The sequence below is a fragment of the Culex pipiens genome, chromosome 3, assembly GCF_016801865.2.
Source record: "Culex pipiens pallens isolate TS chromosome 3, TS_CPP_V2, whole genome shotgun sequence".
NCBI lineage: Eukaryota > Metazoa > Arthropoda > Insecta > Diptera > Culicidae > Culex > Culex pipiens.
In genome coordinates, this window is record NC_068939.1 from 24202195 (window position 1) to 24218544 (window position 16350).

At 36.7% G+C, this 16350-nt stretch overlaps 1 protein-coding gene across 3 annotated transcripts in view; it reads right to left on the minus strand.

The window, feature by feature from the left end:
* The window catches only part of LOC120420678 (uncharacterized), a 57496-nt gene continuing 41146 nt past the window's right edge, over positions 1-16350 (minus strand). For 2 of the 3 annotated variants that reach the window (XM_052710271.1, XM_052710272.1), the window contains 7 exons: positions 14308-14488; positions 3668-3797; positions 1768-1908; positions 1604-1673; positions 1352-1530; positions 1085-1292; positions 1-668 (listed from right to left, as the gene is read on the minus strand). In XM_052710271.1, coding sequence (XP_052566231.1) covers positions 512-668; positions 1085-1292; positions 1352-1530; positions 1604-1673; positions 1768-1908; positions 3668-3797; positions 14308-14488 — 1066 coding nt within the window. In that variant the 3' untranslated portion in view covers positions 1-511. Of the gene's footprint in view, positions 669-1084; positions 1293-1351; positions 1551-1603; positions 1674-1767; positions 1909-3667; positions 3798-14307; positions 14489-16350 lie in introns of those variants that run through there. The other variant, XM_052710273.1, reaches the window with a different exon arrangement.

The window sequence follows — 16350 nt, forward strand, 5'->3', positions numbered from 1 at the left end:
AATTGGTATTGATGCTGTTTATTTCACATTTTAACATTAATCCTAGGTAAATTACATAGTAGATATCATGTAGTATATAAAAAAGAGCACTGTTTAGCACACTGGCCTCTAAAGGTCAAACAGCTACTGCCGAGCAGAATGATGAATTTTTGTACACAAAGAGAGAGATTCTTGACAAATTGGTTTAGAAAGTAGTCTTCGGCTAAGTGTTTGTTTGTTTTCCACATCTAATTAGACTAACATTATTCTTATCATTTCAATGCACTTGATGGTACCAACTAGAATTTGTTTTTTTTCTTGTAAAGATAACGATTACAAACATACATAACTCAACGAGAGATTTCCTTCACGATGCACTTGGTATTGTTTTAAACCGCGACTTTGACCTCGTTCATCCTGCGATGGCGGTGTGCCGGAAGTTGTTGGTGTTTGATTTTTCGCCACACTCACACGGAAGTCACACATCATTTGCATACACACAGACACATACAGTCACGTACACACGCGCTCATTAGACCTTGGCCCGCGGTGGCAGCGGTGGTGGCGCCACCGTCGGCGCTGCTGACTCGTGCTCGTCCAAGGGGTCATCGCTTGGTGCACTTCCGGCTTCGGGCGACGCCTCGTACTTCTTGATCAGTGCATTATTGTGGGCGTAGGTCACTTCTAGTCTGCGGAAGGACATCATAGGGTGGATGTTTGAGTGTTGCTTAATGGGTTTTGTTTGGCATAGTTTTATACGTGGTAGGTTTTATTTATTTTTTTATTTTTATAGGTTAGGTTAGGGCTAGGTGTGCTGTTAGTACGTGTTGGCTTACTGGTTAGTAGCGGGTAGCGTTTCTTTATGTTCAATTCCTCGTTAGTGATGATCCTATACAGCGTGAGCTAAGCGAGTTTGTTTTGATCATGGTTCAGGATGTTTTTCTAGGTTATACTTGTGGGACTTGGTAGCGTGAGTACATGAGAGTTTTGGACTCGAATCGTTATGGCAGGCAGAATGTGGTTAGTAAGCGGAGATGAGCAGCTGGTTCTGGGGTGTTTTGGGAAGCGGCACGTAATGTCTCTAGGCTAGAGGCTAGCTTCTTACTTTGGCACTTCTAGTGGTCGGATAAGGCTCTGAATGATCTTCCGGTTGGCGGACAGCGCCGGTCCACTTACGCAGATCGTGGCCGATTTCAGATAGTTCACCAGGTCCTTGGTGTAGTTTTCGTCCACGCCCTCCTTCGACGCGGCGACTTGTTTGTCCTTGGTGGAGAAATTGAAGGGAAATACTTTGCGGAACTTGGAGCGTAGTCCTGAAACCAAACCAAGTGATCAAATCTTCCCTCCAAAACCTGAACTAGACGCTTCAAACCGTTCTGATTGGTGGTGCTGGATGTCACGGCGATGCTGCTGCTCCGCGTAGCCTTCAGAGTGGTCGCCGAGCCCTTATCCCCGGGCAGATTGATGTCGTGGGACCACTTGCCACAGGGGGCGCTCTTGTCCAGCAGCCGAGCCCGGGCGCACTGCTCTATCGTTTCGGCGCACGTGTGTCTGGAACGTTCAAAAAGTCACTTCAATCACACGTGGTCACACGACAACCGTCAACGCTTCGATCGGTTCTTACCTGCCACAGAATCGGGCCCACTGTTCCGCCCTAAAGCCCCGACCCGTGTCGGTCTCGACCGGCGATGCCCCTGTCCGCAAAAAGACCGAAAAAAGCAGTCAATGGAAAATATCTCCCGGGAAACGCGGAGGAAATGCAACTTCTATAAGGTTAGAGCAACTTACCAGCGAACAGCAGCAGCTTGGCGCACCGAGTTCGGCCCTGCAGGGCAGCCTTCATCAGGGGAGTGAAGCCGAGATTGTTCTTCGGGTCGATGACCAAACTGCGACACTTGGTGATTAGCATGTTGACGATGTCGGATAAGCCTGCGTTGAAGAGATTAGAATGTTTCTGAACATTTTTATCATGTAAAACATTGCAATTTTTTTTTGGGATACTCTACTTTAGAAAATAATTGTATAAATAATAGGGAATGTACCCAGGAATCATCCACTTCATAGTGAGAATGAAAGGAATTTGAAGACAATTCTTTTTTTCGGTAAATTAAAAATAAAACAGCTAAATTTATTTTGTGGGGAGTGCATTGTATTTTTGTTAACACCAATCAGATTTATTAATAGTAAGAAAAATAACAAAATAATAACGAACAAAAACTGATTCTTGCCTAAGTGAAATTTTTACGAAAGCTTCCGATAATTGAGTCTGTAGTGTATTAATGAAATTTTAAATAAAACCGCACCAAGTAGTTTCTTAGCTTAGCTCTTCGAAAACTTATTTTTACAACTTAGGTGTAGTCGTAATGTTAATAAGTATGATTCGCTATAATAATTGTTAAATATTTAGTCAACTTTATCATACCTTCAATTGAAAAAATATTGTCAACCAATCAAAACTTTCCAGATTTTTAAGCGAAGATGGCACTACAAATGGTGCACGTCAGAAATTTCAAAATCACGCGTAACGCCATCTTCGCCTGGAAATCTGGATACTCACACATTTGCAGAATAACTATAGATACTAGCGTGCACAGAGTTGAGCAAGATGGGGCAACCGCCCAACCATCTTCAGGAATTTGTGAAATTTTCTGATCATTTTGAATCAACACTAACATTTCAAAAGGGCATATTTTTTAAATTTGGTCTTTTTGAAATGTTAGTCTTGAATTTGTGAATTGTGTGAATTTTCCATTTTGGAAACAACATTTCAAAAAGGCGTAATAATACAATTTCGACACCAATACAACTGCAGTGGTAAAGTTTCTTTAACACCTAAACTACCAAGAGAAAAAGGGAGAAGTACAACGAAAATTCCCTCTTTTTCTCGGATTGGAAGTTTAGGTTATAATAAAAACAATAATAAAACGGCATTTCTGTAATGTTAGTTTCGGCATTAGGGTGACCATTTCAAGCGTTAAAATGTCCACCAGTGTTGCAAAAGCTCACCGTTGCCCTTAAAATATGGACCGACAGTGTTGCTTCAAATAACTCATTGAATCGAAACAACGACATTACAGCTGACACGTGCTAAAACTAAACAATTTAAATTGCGGATTTCCACATCGACATGAATTAAAATTCCTCCGCGACACCTTTCGATGACTTCCTCTTCCAGGCAAACATTGGTTGGTCACAAAAATAAAACTTATCAATGTTAAGTTGAATGCATCTATAAATAAATAAAACTAGATTTTGTCAAGCCACATAAACAAACCGATGACATTGGACCAAAAATGAAACATGACGGCTTCACTGCAGTCGCTGACAATCATAAAATGATTCTTTTTTTTTGCGACGGGAAATAAATAATATTCGATTCAAACCCAATTGCAAGTCATTAGTTATTCATAGCTCATCATCGAGATCATTGGCTGGTGTGGTGGACGGTTTTTGACTGCTTGATTAACAAAGTTTTAGAATATTGTTGACCGGCGTGGCACGTGACCTCAGTTCAGCCGAACTGCGAATTCTTTCATGGGTTTGATTTTAACAAAACAAAAATTTGAATCGAACTCAACAATGCGTAAATGACTTGTTTATAGAATAAGGCACGTTTTATTGACAGTATTACCCCTAAATTTATACGTTCACGCCGAAATGTATGCAAACGCAGTAAAAGTCTACTCACCAGCCTGTGCCGCAAAGTGGAGCGGGGAGTTGCCCTCGTTGTCCGGCTTGTTTACGTCGATTCCGGGCAGCTGGAGGAACAGCTCCAAAAAGTTTGTCAAGTTGGTCGAGCAGATGTACGAAATGGCCGTCTGTGGGGAGAGAAAGTGATAGAAGAAAAAAAAAAGGTTAGCATAAATTCAGGCAAATACTCGGTACACCAGAATTGTGACACGTGTGGTTCCTCACCACGATGAATAAGTGATTCGTCTGCAGTGTGGCGCGGCCATGAAGGGGACGTTCTTTTTTTTGTTTCGTCCTGGTGGCCAAAAAGTAAACCCGGCAGATGCAAATATTTGGATGATGACCGGGTGACATTTGGCGGTGGAATTGGCATCAAGTGTCGTCCAATAAATGTCGCAGATGCTGGCAGGTTACGTTGCAGGGAATTTGAGAAATTTCAAAACTGCACCAATTCCACCCCCTTCACGTGACTCTGTTGCCTAAGTTTCACGTGTGCATGTAGGCAGAATGGAGTCCAGTCATGTCAGCAAATCATCATAATTTTCACCTTTATGCAGCCAGAGTGACATGCTGACAATAATGGTTTGCCTTCTGTCATCGGCAGAAAGTGTGACCTCGTTGGGGAAGGAAAAATGGCCACAAACACACAGTGATAATCATCTGTTGCCATTTACACATACGGCTGGTCGTTTATCCTTGCAGATGTGACTGTAAAAATATTAATGTTGTTTTTTGTCAGATTCGAAAACTTCGCAAAGATTTTTGTTGTTTTTCTTTACAGTGCACTTCTGTGTCATTTACAAGGATATGATTTCCAAGTAAACCTAAAAAATCAGCTGACATGTGCATTGCATGCAGCACACTAATGGATACCCATTTGGGTAGGTAAAAATTGCGATGTCGTTTCACATTTAGATAATGCAAGATCGAACATAATCGCAATCAGCAAGATTCTCGCATCATTGAGCTTGCATGGTTTGCAGAGGGTATGACTCCGTTTGATGCTGGCTTTCAAATAGAGGCAAAAGGCTTTAGATTAATATTTTCTAGTTACCTTCAGTAGGGAAGAATGATGAATAATAAAAGTTATTATTAAGGCCGTTGCAAATATTTTTCAATGTTTATGTCGCACCCCCCCCTCCCCCCGCTTCAATTTTTTCCAAAAAATAAGGGGGCAATTTTTTTTTTCAGAAAACTTCTAAATTTGAATGAAAATAGAAGTAAAATCAACTGAAAAAAAAATAATCTAAAATGCATTTTTCTGCATTGATAGTCATATTTAGCATGTTTTGGCTGGATTTAAAATATTCGGATTTTTTAATGAAATTCCAATGCACAGCTCCGCAAAAACTTTTTTATTCGCAAAAAATTTTTTTTTTGCCAATACTTAGATACTTTGGAAACTAATGATTGCAAAACAACTGGAAAGGTGTATAATGAATTTTAAAACACTTTTCATTCTATATTTTATTTTTATTATGGAAATTATGAATATGCTTTAAAAATAATTGTTACCCTATATTTTTTTAAAGCAAAAATGTGCAAAGAACTGAGTGTTTTAACTAAAAAAAAATATTTCAGTCATCTGTTCATATTTCAACATTCAATAAAAAAAATGAAGAATTTGATTTCTATTAAAGAACTTCTCATATATGACCTGACGGAAATTTTTGGGGTTGCTTCCTAATTACAAAAAAAAAATGCATTTCTAATTGTTTTCGTCTTTGTAAGGCTCCATACATTTTCTAAATAACTTTAATTATTCAGCTGACGATAGCTCGACAACTATCGGGTCGATTTTCAATGTTTAAAAATTAAATCTCTGTTTTTTTCCAATTTTTGGTGCATCAATATTTTTAAAATATGATAATTAAACATAATGTTTCAGAAGAGCTTAAATACAAATGTTGTTCAATTTTTCTCAGCTGCTTGAAAAAAATATTGTTTGAATTCTAAAATATGCTTATTTTTACCTGAATTTGAGCCTCAGTTAAAACTCGAATGGCTATACATTAAAAACGCTTCACTTTATTGCAAATAATGTGCAGTATTTGTAGATTGCTTTGGATTTTTACACATGAATTTTGGAAATGTTATGGATAACATTTTGGATAAGACAGCGAATGACTAAGAAAGCTGATAGAAAAAAAATAATCGTCGTTGTGTTTTTTACAACATTTCCATATTCTTTTTGAATAATGATTTTCAAAAGGTAATTTATTTTGTTAATGTTATTCTTAATCCAAGAATTGTTTTTTTTGGCTCATTCAAACACATTTATTTTTAAAAATACTGTATTAGAGAATAGATTTTGTTTATGGATAAGAAAATAAATAAAAAATGAAAAAATAGATCTTTTCTACAGAAAATATTTTTTTTCGAAAAAAGATAAATATTTTTTTAAAAGAAGCGGATAATTTTATAATGCTTTGATAATGAAATCAGATACATTTTTATGGTGTTACCATCACTTAAAACATCTGCGCTTTTTGATGATGTTTTTAAAAAACTTCATTTTTTTTGTTTTCTTCTCTTTCAGAGGCTGTATTTCTTTAACCATTGGACTAGTCTTCAATGTCTTTCAACCATATGTATAGGAAATTGTCTGATCATTTCGAAAATAATATTTTCAGACAAAAAATTAATTATGATTTGCAATAACGGGACCATCAATAAACCACGTGGACACTTTTTTGGAAATCTCTCCCCCTTCTCGTGGGCAATTGTCCATACTCACCCTCCCCCCCCCCTAAAGTGTCCACGTGGTTTATGGATGATCCCTAACTGGAAAACGGTGCAGTATTTTTTTAAAAACGAAGTTGACTTTATAACTGTCGGCCACCATTGCTAGTACCAACCACTAGTATCTTCCTTTTATCTACAAGGACTTCGCCGCCCTGGGCTACAAAGTGTATGAAAGTATGGGGGTAATTCTCTACCAACTCACACGAAATCGGGAAAAGTTGCCCCGACCCCTCTTCGATTTGCGTGAAACTTTGTCCTAAGGAGTAACTTTTGTCCCTGATCACGAATCCGAGGTCCGTTTTTTGATATCTCGTGACGGAGGGGCGGTACGACCCCTTCAATTTTTGAACATGCGAAAAAAGAGGTGTTTTTCAATAATTTGTAGCCTGAAACGGTGATGAGATAGAAATTTGGTGTCAAAGGGACTTTTATGTAAAATTAGACGCCCGATTTGATAGCGTACTCAGAATTCCGAATAAACGTATTTTTCATCGAAAAAAACACTAAAAAAGTTTTAAAAATTCTCCCATTTTCCGTTACTCGACTGTAAAAAAATTTGGAACATGTCATTTTATGGGAAATTTGATTTACTTTTCGAATCTACATTGACCCAGAAGGGTTATTTTTTCATTTAGAACAAAATTTTTCATTTTAAAATTTCGTGTTTTTTCTAACTTTGCAGGGTAATTTTTTAGAGTGCAATAATGTTCTACAAAGTTGTAGAGCATACAAATACAAAAATTTTGATATATAGACATAAGGGGTTTGCTAATAAACATCACGAGTTATCGCGATTTTACGAAAAAAAGTTTTGAATAAGTTGGTCGTCGTTGATCATGACCGTTCATGGTCATCCGCGACAGACACGGACGACAAAACTTTTTTTTCGTAAAATCGCGATAACTCGTGATGTTTATTAGCAAACCCCTTATGTCTATCTATCAAAATGTTTGTATTTGTATGCTCTACAACTTTGTAGAACATTATTGCACTCTAAAAAATTACCCTGCAAAGTTAGAAAAAACACGAAATTTTAAAATGAAAAATTTTGTTCTAAATAAAAAAATGACCCTTCTGGGTCAATGTAGATTCGAAAAGTACATTAAATTTCCCATAAAATGACATGTTCCAAATTTTTTTACAGTCGAGTAACGAAAAATGGGAGAATTTTTAAAACTTTTTTGTGTTTTTTCGATGAAAAATACGTTTTTTCGGAATTCTGAGTACACCATCAAATCGTGCGTCTATTTTACATAAAAGTCCCTTTGACACCAAATTTCTATCTCATCACCGTTTCAAGTTGCGAATTATTGAAAAACATCTCTTTTTTCGCATGTTTAAAAATTGAAGGGGTCGTACCGCCCCTCCGTCACGAGATATCAAAAAACAGACCTCGGATTCGTGATCAGGGACAAAAGTTATCCCTTAGGACAAAGTTTCACGCAAATCGAAGAGGGGTCGGGGCAACTGCTGTGTGAGTTGGCGGAGAATTACCCATGGCCGAATACCCATTTTTCAATGCAAATTTAATTTTAAGTGTAAAAATAAAGCCATTTTATCTTATTTTTTCCACGTCTAAAAAAAATTTTTTTTCCTAAATTGGCAACACTGCCAAATTAATGTCGACTATGTTGTGCTAAAGCTCAAAAGATGTTCTGATTCTAAATTATCAATCTTTTGAATTTAATTAAGCAAATTTTTGTTTAGTAATTTAGTCAACGGTAAACGATTTTATGTTACTGACAAATCAATACAATATTGCATAACAAAATCGGTAGATTATTGGTTTAATAACAAGTTTTATTTTTCGAACTAATCGCATATGATTGAAAATAACCTCAATAAATTTGTTAGTGCGACCCCTAGATCATCTAGTTGCTCAACAATCTATTTCGCTCCCTTTGACATTTACAGATATTCTATTTTGAACAACAAACAGCATCATTGCCGAGTAGAGCTAACCTAATTTCGTTCCTCTTGTGTCTTCAATGAAGCTGAACAAATTTCATTCATCTCCTGGCGCTCTCGCGGTGGTTGTCCCGCGGTGTCTTTTTTTTTGTTTCAGAAACCGCAACCTATCAATCGACCGTGAGTAGGTTAAATTTAAATTAAATTACTTAAACTCAATCACTGACGTGGCTGGTTGTTTTTCCTCTGCTCAACCGCTGCACACAACAACGTTTGGCGTGGTTCAGACCTCAGCCAAAACAAGTCCATGATTCACGCCAACGCAGCCAACCCGGGCCCCGGGTGGCAGTCAACATTTCGGTTGGCCATTTCAACCTGACCTGTGGCAGCTGCTGCCACGAAATTAGCACTTGCAGTTCCCAAACCATGCATATGTGGTATTTACCCCCTATTTGAAGTTGTTTTCAAATCACGGTAGTTTATTGTAATTGACTCAAATTTTGACCTTGGTTAAACCTTCTGAAGACATTTCCAGATTTTAAATAACAATTATGATTTCAAGGAAAATACAATTAGAGCAGACAAAACTGTTTACTCAACATGAACAATAAAATTCTGCCCACTACAAGCCCATCCCACTGTTCGTAATAACAAAATTTCCGCGAATCGTTCAATCGGACGTCCCTGGACGTGAAACTCGCGCGGGTTCTGTTCGGGCACCGATCACAGAGACGCCACACACCGTTCGACCTTTTTCCCGTGCCAATTGAAAAGCGCCGGTCGGGAAATCGAGACGTGAAAGTAAATAAATCAATTTTCGCCTATCACGAGGTTTTCACCGAGGAATGCAAGCCCCGGGACTTGTGAGTAGCGCAGCGGTTTTAGTGGTGTGGCGATATGGAAAATAGGAAGGGAAAATTGCCGGGGAAAACTGCTGCGGAAAATCCGCACACTTCCCACGCACATTTGTGCAATATGCGCGATAGGAAATTAATACTTTTCTGTTATGTTTCCATTATTCCCAGATCTTGCAAATTTTTGCAGTTTTTTTGGGCCATAATAGCAAACGGAAAACCTACACGTGGAAAATGTAAAAGAAAATAATCGTTTCTGTTTCCGTTGGACCAACATTTAGGGATTTTCAAGTGGAACTCTCAACTTAATTCATTTTAAAGTAGACTTATGTCTTACATCTTGAATATTTTTTTTTAATTTCAATTAGAATGGAAATCGATTTTTTTAAAGACATGCATAATATAATTTTTAAACTAAATTAATCAAAAGTGCATTTCCTGCGTAGCATTTCAAAAAAATATGTTAATTCTGATGTAAGGTTGCGCAAATAAATTATGATTTTTCACATAGCATAACACTGTTTGAATAGCTAGAGTAAAAATGAAATCGTGTTAAAAATCAAAATTATTGGGTCCTAAAGCCCTATGTTAATTTTTATGTACAACGGTAAAAAACACGATTAAAACCACTACTGATCACTTTTTTCATTTTAATGCAAAAAATATAAATTAAAAAATATATATTAGATTAGTGCGCTGACCACGGGGACGCGCTGTCTTGTTTTTGCATGCTCATTTTCATTTCTATTGTGTCGCTGTTTGTGTGCTTGGGTGTGTGGTTATTATATATAGGTGAAGGGATTTTATTAAATGACCATTTTATTGCATTATTATATTAAATTGATTATATAACCACACTATATTTTACACTTAACACATTATACAAAACACATATGAAACTGTAAACAGGAGCATTTGGTACGGTATGTCCACGCATCCTTCCTCCACTGTAGATTCTGTGAAATGTGTTCCGTTCTCAGAATCCTCTCTGCGGTAAACACAACGTAGTAGGGCTGGCCGCTTTAATTTTTGCAATACATTTTCGGGTGGTCTCGGATGTACTGCAATTATTAATAATGACAAGAAAAGTGCTTGTAGCGTAATCTAATCACAAGACTTTCCAGCATGCTTTCATCGGACTGGCTGCGTTTGTGTTATATTAGATTAGATTAGATTAGATTTAATGCAAAAAATATATATTAACAAGACAACATTTGTTCAATGGATCAACTATTATCCCCTTGAAACCGAGTTGTCAAGTAGGACCTTTTCTGTCAAGAAGGACCACGATGTTAATTTTAAAAAATTGCATCGAAAATCCATCTTAAATCCTTTGCGATCGTACAAAAGGTCATTGTTCCCAGAAAAATAAGCTTTATCGTTGAGAGTATATCACAAATTTAAGCTTAATTGATATCTAAAATTTTGTTATATTTTTATATTTCGAAATTTCGAAAGTAAGCCTTAAAATTTGATTTTTTTTGTTTTATTCCAAACCCCTCGACCTTGACCAGAGCCGTGGAATGAAAACCTTAAATAAAATTTGTACCAAACTAAGGCCATTTCAAATTTTATTTCAGGTTTTTGACTAAAATAAAGAAAATAATCATTTTTATGCATTTTTCTAATGTGAAATAGACTCAGAAATATGAATATGATAAAATTATCACCAGAAAATTGGATCCAAGTAGTCTCCTGAGCAAAAATTTACAACCAAAAAATCACTAAAAGAAATATTGTTTATTTTATATGGTAAACTGCCATACCCAACGCGTTATCAATCTTAGATGGTAGTCCCAGATGTCCCTTACAAGCTCCAGGTCGAATCTAGTTGATATCTGGATGGAACACTTTTTTATTTGAGTTTGAACATTGCGCTATTTTTTCACATAACTGCCAGTAACTCCTTTTCGATTTAATCGATTGGAATGCCGCACCCCGCATTTTGTTGCATTTTTCAAGCCCTTTCAGATGTATTTTGAATTTTGAAATTTAATTTAATTTTGTCTAAGTCAGATTTTTGACATTTTTGAACATTCAAACTTTGTGTCACGATTTGTCCCACTTCCCATTGAACTAGAGTATTCATATCTTGGCCAGATGCTAGTTTGATATGTACAAACAACCCCTGGAAATTTCAGGCAGATTGTTGAGTTCGATGCGAGATGGGTATGCTTTGCTCTTGGACTCGCTCTTTACTTTTTTGTGTGGAAGAAACTTGTATAGTCGATTGAAAATTATTCAAAATAAATTAACGTAATACACGTTTATTTTTGGGTAATTCTATACCAACTCACACGAAATCGGGAAAAGTTGCCCCGACCCCTCTTCGATTTGCGTGAAACTTTGCCCTAAGAGGTAACTTTTGTCCCTGATCACGAATCCGAGGTCCGTTTTTCGATATCTCGTGATGGAGGGGCGGTACGGCCCCTTTAATTTTTAAGCATACGAAAAAAGAGGTGTTTTTCAATAATTTGCAGCCTGAAACAGTGATGGGATAGAAATTTGTTGTCAAAGGGACTTTTATGTAAAATTAGAAGCCCGATTTGATAGCGTACTCAGAATTCCGAAAAAAACGTATTTTTCATCGTAAAAAACACTAAAAAAGTGTTAAAAACTCTGTCATTTTCCGCTACTCGACTGTGAAATTTTTTGGAACATGTCATTTTATGGGAAATTTTATGTACTTTTCGAATCTACATTGACCCAGAAAGGTCATTTTTTTCATTTAGATCAAAATTTTTCATTTTAAAATTTTGTGTTTGTTCTAACTTTGCAGGGTTATTTTTTAGAGTGTAATAATATTCTACAAAGTTGTAGAGCAGACAATTACAAAAATTGATATACAAACATTAGGGTTTTGCTTATAAACATCACGAGTTATCGCGATTTTACGAAAAAAAGTTTTGAAAAAGTTACTTTTTGCGTTTCTCTTTGTTTCGTCGTCCGTGTCTGTCGCGGGTTACCATAAACGGCCATGATCGACGATGGCTAATTTTTTCAAAACTTTTTTTTGTAAAATCCCGATAACTCGTGATGTTTATAAGCAAACCCCTTACGTCTATATATCAAATTTTTTGTAATTGTCTGCTCTGCAACTTTGTAGAACATTGTTACACTCTAAAAAATAACCATGCAAAGTAAAAAAAACACGAAATTTTAAAATGAAAATTTTTGTTGTGAATGAAAAAATGACCCTTCTGGGTCAATGTAGATTCGAAAAGTACATTAAATTTCCCTTAAAATGACATGTTCCAAAAATTTTTACAGTCGAGTAACGGAAAATGGCAGAGTTTTAACACTTTTTTAGTAATTTTCTCGATGAAAAATACGTTTTTTTTTAATTCTTTGACACCAAATTTCTATCTCATCACCGTTTCAGGCTGCAAATTACTGGAAAAACACCTCTTTTTTGGCATGCTCAAAAATGAAAGGGGTCGTACCGCTCCTCCGTCACGAGATAGAAAAAAACGAATCTCGGATTCATGATCAGGGACAAAAGTTACCCCTTAGGACAAAGTTTCACGCAAATCAAAGAGGGGTCGGGGCAACTTTTCCCGATTTCGTGTGAGTTGGTAGAGAATTACCCCTATATCTTCTTTGAAAAATAAAAATTAAATGATTAATTATAATAAAAAACTTAAAATAAAATAAAGTTCCAATGAAGGATTTTTAAATTTTTAAGTGTTAAATTCGAAAATGTGTTCTAAATTTTCGTCAATGTTTCACATTTACATTTCAATGAACGCTAAAGCAAATTCAATGTTTGTTTTTGTTTTGCTACACTCTCTCCTCTTTGCACTTATCCAAAGTAATACAGTCCAGGCTCGATTATCCGAAGTGAAATTTTTCCGAGGCCTTCGAATAATTCGAGTCTGGACTGTACATTGTAAAACGACAAATTTGTTCATTTTGTATCAAAAGCTTTTTTTTAGTTTTCAAATAATGATGAAAAAAGGCTGTGAAACTCAAGGGAAAAATGTGCATTCATTTCAAATCAGTTTGCAATTTTTTGACAGCATCGTTCAAAGCAATCATGTTCAAAGCATTTTATGATACAGATTTTGAAGATTTAGCTTGGAATTTGAAAAGCATTGATTTTTTTTGTATTTTTTTATCAAAAGTTTCAATAAATAGAGAAAGAAAAATAAAGAAAGCATTAGACAAAAAAAAAATCAAGGAAAATCATTAATATTGATTTAGTTTCATTGAATTGAACAATTTGGCCAACGTCCCGTAAGTTGGGCAGACCTGGTGTACAGGTATCCCATTTCATAAAAAATGAAGAGAAAAAAACGTTCAGTAATATTCACATCAGTTTTAAATGATTTGAATTGCCTTTTCAAAATATAATAAAAAATATTTTATAGTTGTTTTTGTTGACCTTATCAAGTTTCAATAAAAAGGTTGTTATTTTTGAGAAAATTATTAAAATGACATTTAATTGACATTTGAAGATACAACATCATGTGTACGATGGTCTACAACTTTACAGACAGGAACAAACAACGTTCCACTGCGGCAATTCCCACGCCAAATCAGTACTAAAGCATACTTCATCGCATCATCATCATCACCACGGCCGATCACAAACTTCCTCGACGGGAAAGTTCGTCCTCAAAGCTGGCAAAGTTGTGGGCTGAGTTGTAACTGTCAGCCTAGTCCCGCAAATAAACAGGGCCTAGCCAAAAGGTCATCATCCACCATCATCAGACAGTAGAACGTTGGATGAACTATAACACAAACCAATCAACTTTAGTCGAGTTTACTCGGTAGCAACAGTTGAGTGGCCCTTTAATGAATGAGATTGATACCGTCACACGGGATTCACTTGGTTTGTTTTGTATTGGTTTTGCGAAAATAAGTAATCTGATCAAATTAACCCCAGTTGACGGTTGACGGAGTCAAACTCTGTCCACGCGTCAATGCGCCACCGCCAGGACCTAGTTATTTTCCCACATGCCATCGTAAACAGCTCATCGTCCTCATTTTTTCGGACATAATTTATCCGTGCATGGTTCCGGATTATATCGCCGGATTAACTCTCTCTCTCTCTCTCGCAAAGGATGTCATCGCCATGGCTATCACCATGGGAGTCGGATTAATTAGCCCGCAAATAATGCACACTCACCCGTCCGCTGCGATCCGTCGAGTTGAGATTCTCGCGCGAGATGCCATTCTCGAGGATGTCCCGGAACACCTCCTTCAGCAGGTACTCGTTGGCGTCGCGGGAGGCCCGCAGCAGCGTCGTCACCGTCGGAACCTGCTCCATGCTCATCCTGAGCGCGCGGATCCGGGAGCTGAGGGTGGGGCTGGAAGAGGAGGGGGGAAACTTGGGTTAGAGTTTGGTTGAAGAATTTGTCTTCGAGTAAATTTTTCGAGGATAACTGAGAAATGAATCATTTCACAAAAGCAACAAGTTATTCTTTGTGAACTTTTTCGTTTACCCCAGGGGACTCCACCGAGTGACCCCAAAAAAGCTTCTTACAACAACCCACACTGCTGGTGTTACTGGCCAAGTAATTTATGTCTTACCATCGTGGTGCGAAAATGGATTACCGCCCCATTTTGGTCACTAACTCCGGGGGCTAATGAAATCCCTTCACACAATTTCCTGTCCATTGGATTCTGCCACATCCAAGAAAACAGTTGTGTAAAAATTAGCCCCGTTTCGTCCCATGTGGCCAAAGGGCAAGAAGAAGACGCCCGTAGACCAGGATGCTCCAGCTGAACCAGCTGAACTGTAGGGGAGAGTGGGGAGACTTGATCCCCTTTTTTTGTATCGCACATAACTCTATCAATTTCTCACAAAACTATAAACTTTTTGTATGAATTGAAAGCTTAAACATTCATCTATGTTTGGCTAATAAGGGTATTTCATCAGATGAACTCCTCGAATCATGCCAAGCGTTTTAAAAAAATATTTTAAACCGGCATTTTAAAAATGTTAGGGGTAACTTGATCCCCCTTTCAACATTTTGAAGAAATCTTAAGCAACATGTTTCTTATTCATCCAAACTTTTAATTTTCTATAAGTTACAGCAATTTCCCATTAAACCTGTACGTTTGTGTTCAAAATATAACAAGTTTAGTATGTAAAATATTTAAAAACCTAAAATATTATTTTTTAGACCAAAATGAAGCATGTTTGCAAAAGCTGGAAATTTTTGTTTACAAAACTTTTGAAAAAAGGTTCAAACTGCAGTAAATTATGTACATATATACTAAAGGAAACTATTTATGAAAACCCAGCCCAATTAATTAATCTTGAGGCTGATTCCAGTGACTGTAAAAATGCAGGGATCAAGTCTCCCTAAACGCACTTTTTTAAACAATTGATTGTAAAAATAGTATGACGATAAATTTAACAACAAATGCGTAAGGGTTTTGGAGTTGATAAGTTTATCAAACAATTCATATATAAAAAATATTTTTTTGAATAATTTTTGAGTGTATTCTATGCATATCAAAAAAAGGAAAAAAGATCTCTTGGAAGTTTTTTGCAGCTCGTTTTAGAAAAATGTGTGTAACTCCATCTGAACATTTTTTAATTTTTTTCTTTGTTTTCTACAATGAGTTTTAGTTAATTTCGCACAACTTTCTAGAACAAAGCTAATTGTTTTACCCACATGCTGACGAGATACAGGCTTGGGATCAAGTGTCCCCGAGGATCAAGTCTCCCCACTCTCCCCTATATACTGTGTGGTGCTTAAGTTTGTATTTAGTTCGTTCGTTGGGGACTAAAAATAGAGCTCGGCGGTATGCCATAAATACACGCACCATAAAAGCTGCTCCTGGTGGGAATCCACCTAGACCTGCAGGAATTGGCCAAACATTGTGTGGACCAGCTGGCAGACACACCCGTTTGGTCGTGTCTCTGCTTTGGTACACGCAAAACGGAATTTATGAACGCAAAATGTTCAACTTGGAACATGAACACTTCATGACTCATGTCCACTGTTACCAGGTCAAAATTTTAAAAATCTGGCACAGTTTCGATAATAAATCAGGAAAAAAATCGCAGACGAAAATCTAACAGTTTTGAATAGTGAAGGGGAAGGAATACATGGATTAATTAAACAGTTTGTAGAATTTAGATGGATTGACTGATTTTATGGCCAAACAATTTATGAATTGCCATTTTCTTTTAGAAAAACACATGCTAATTTTTTCG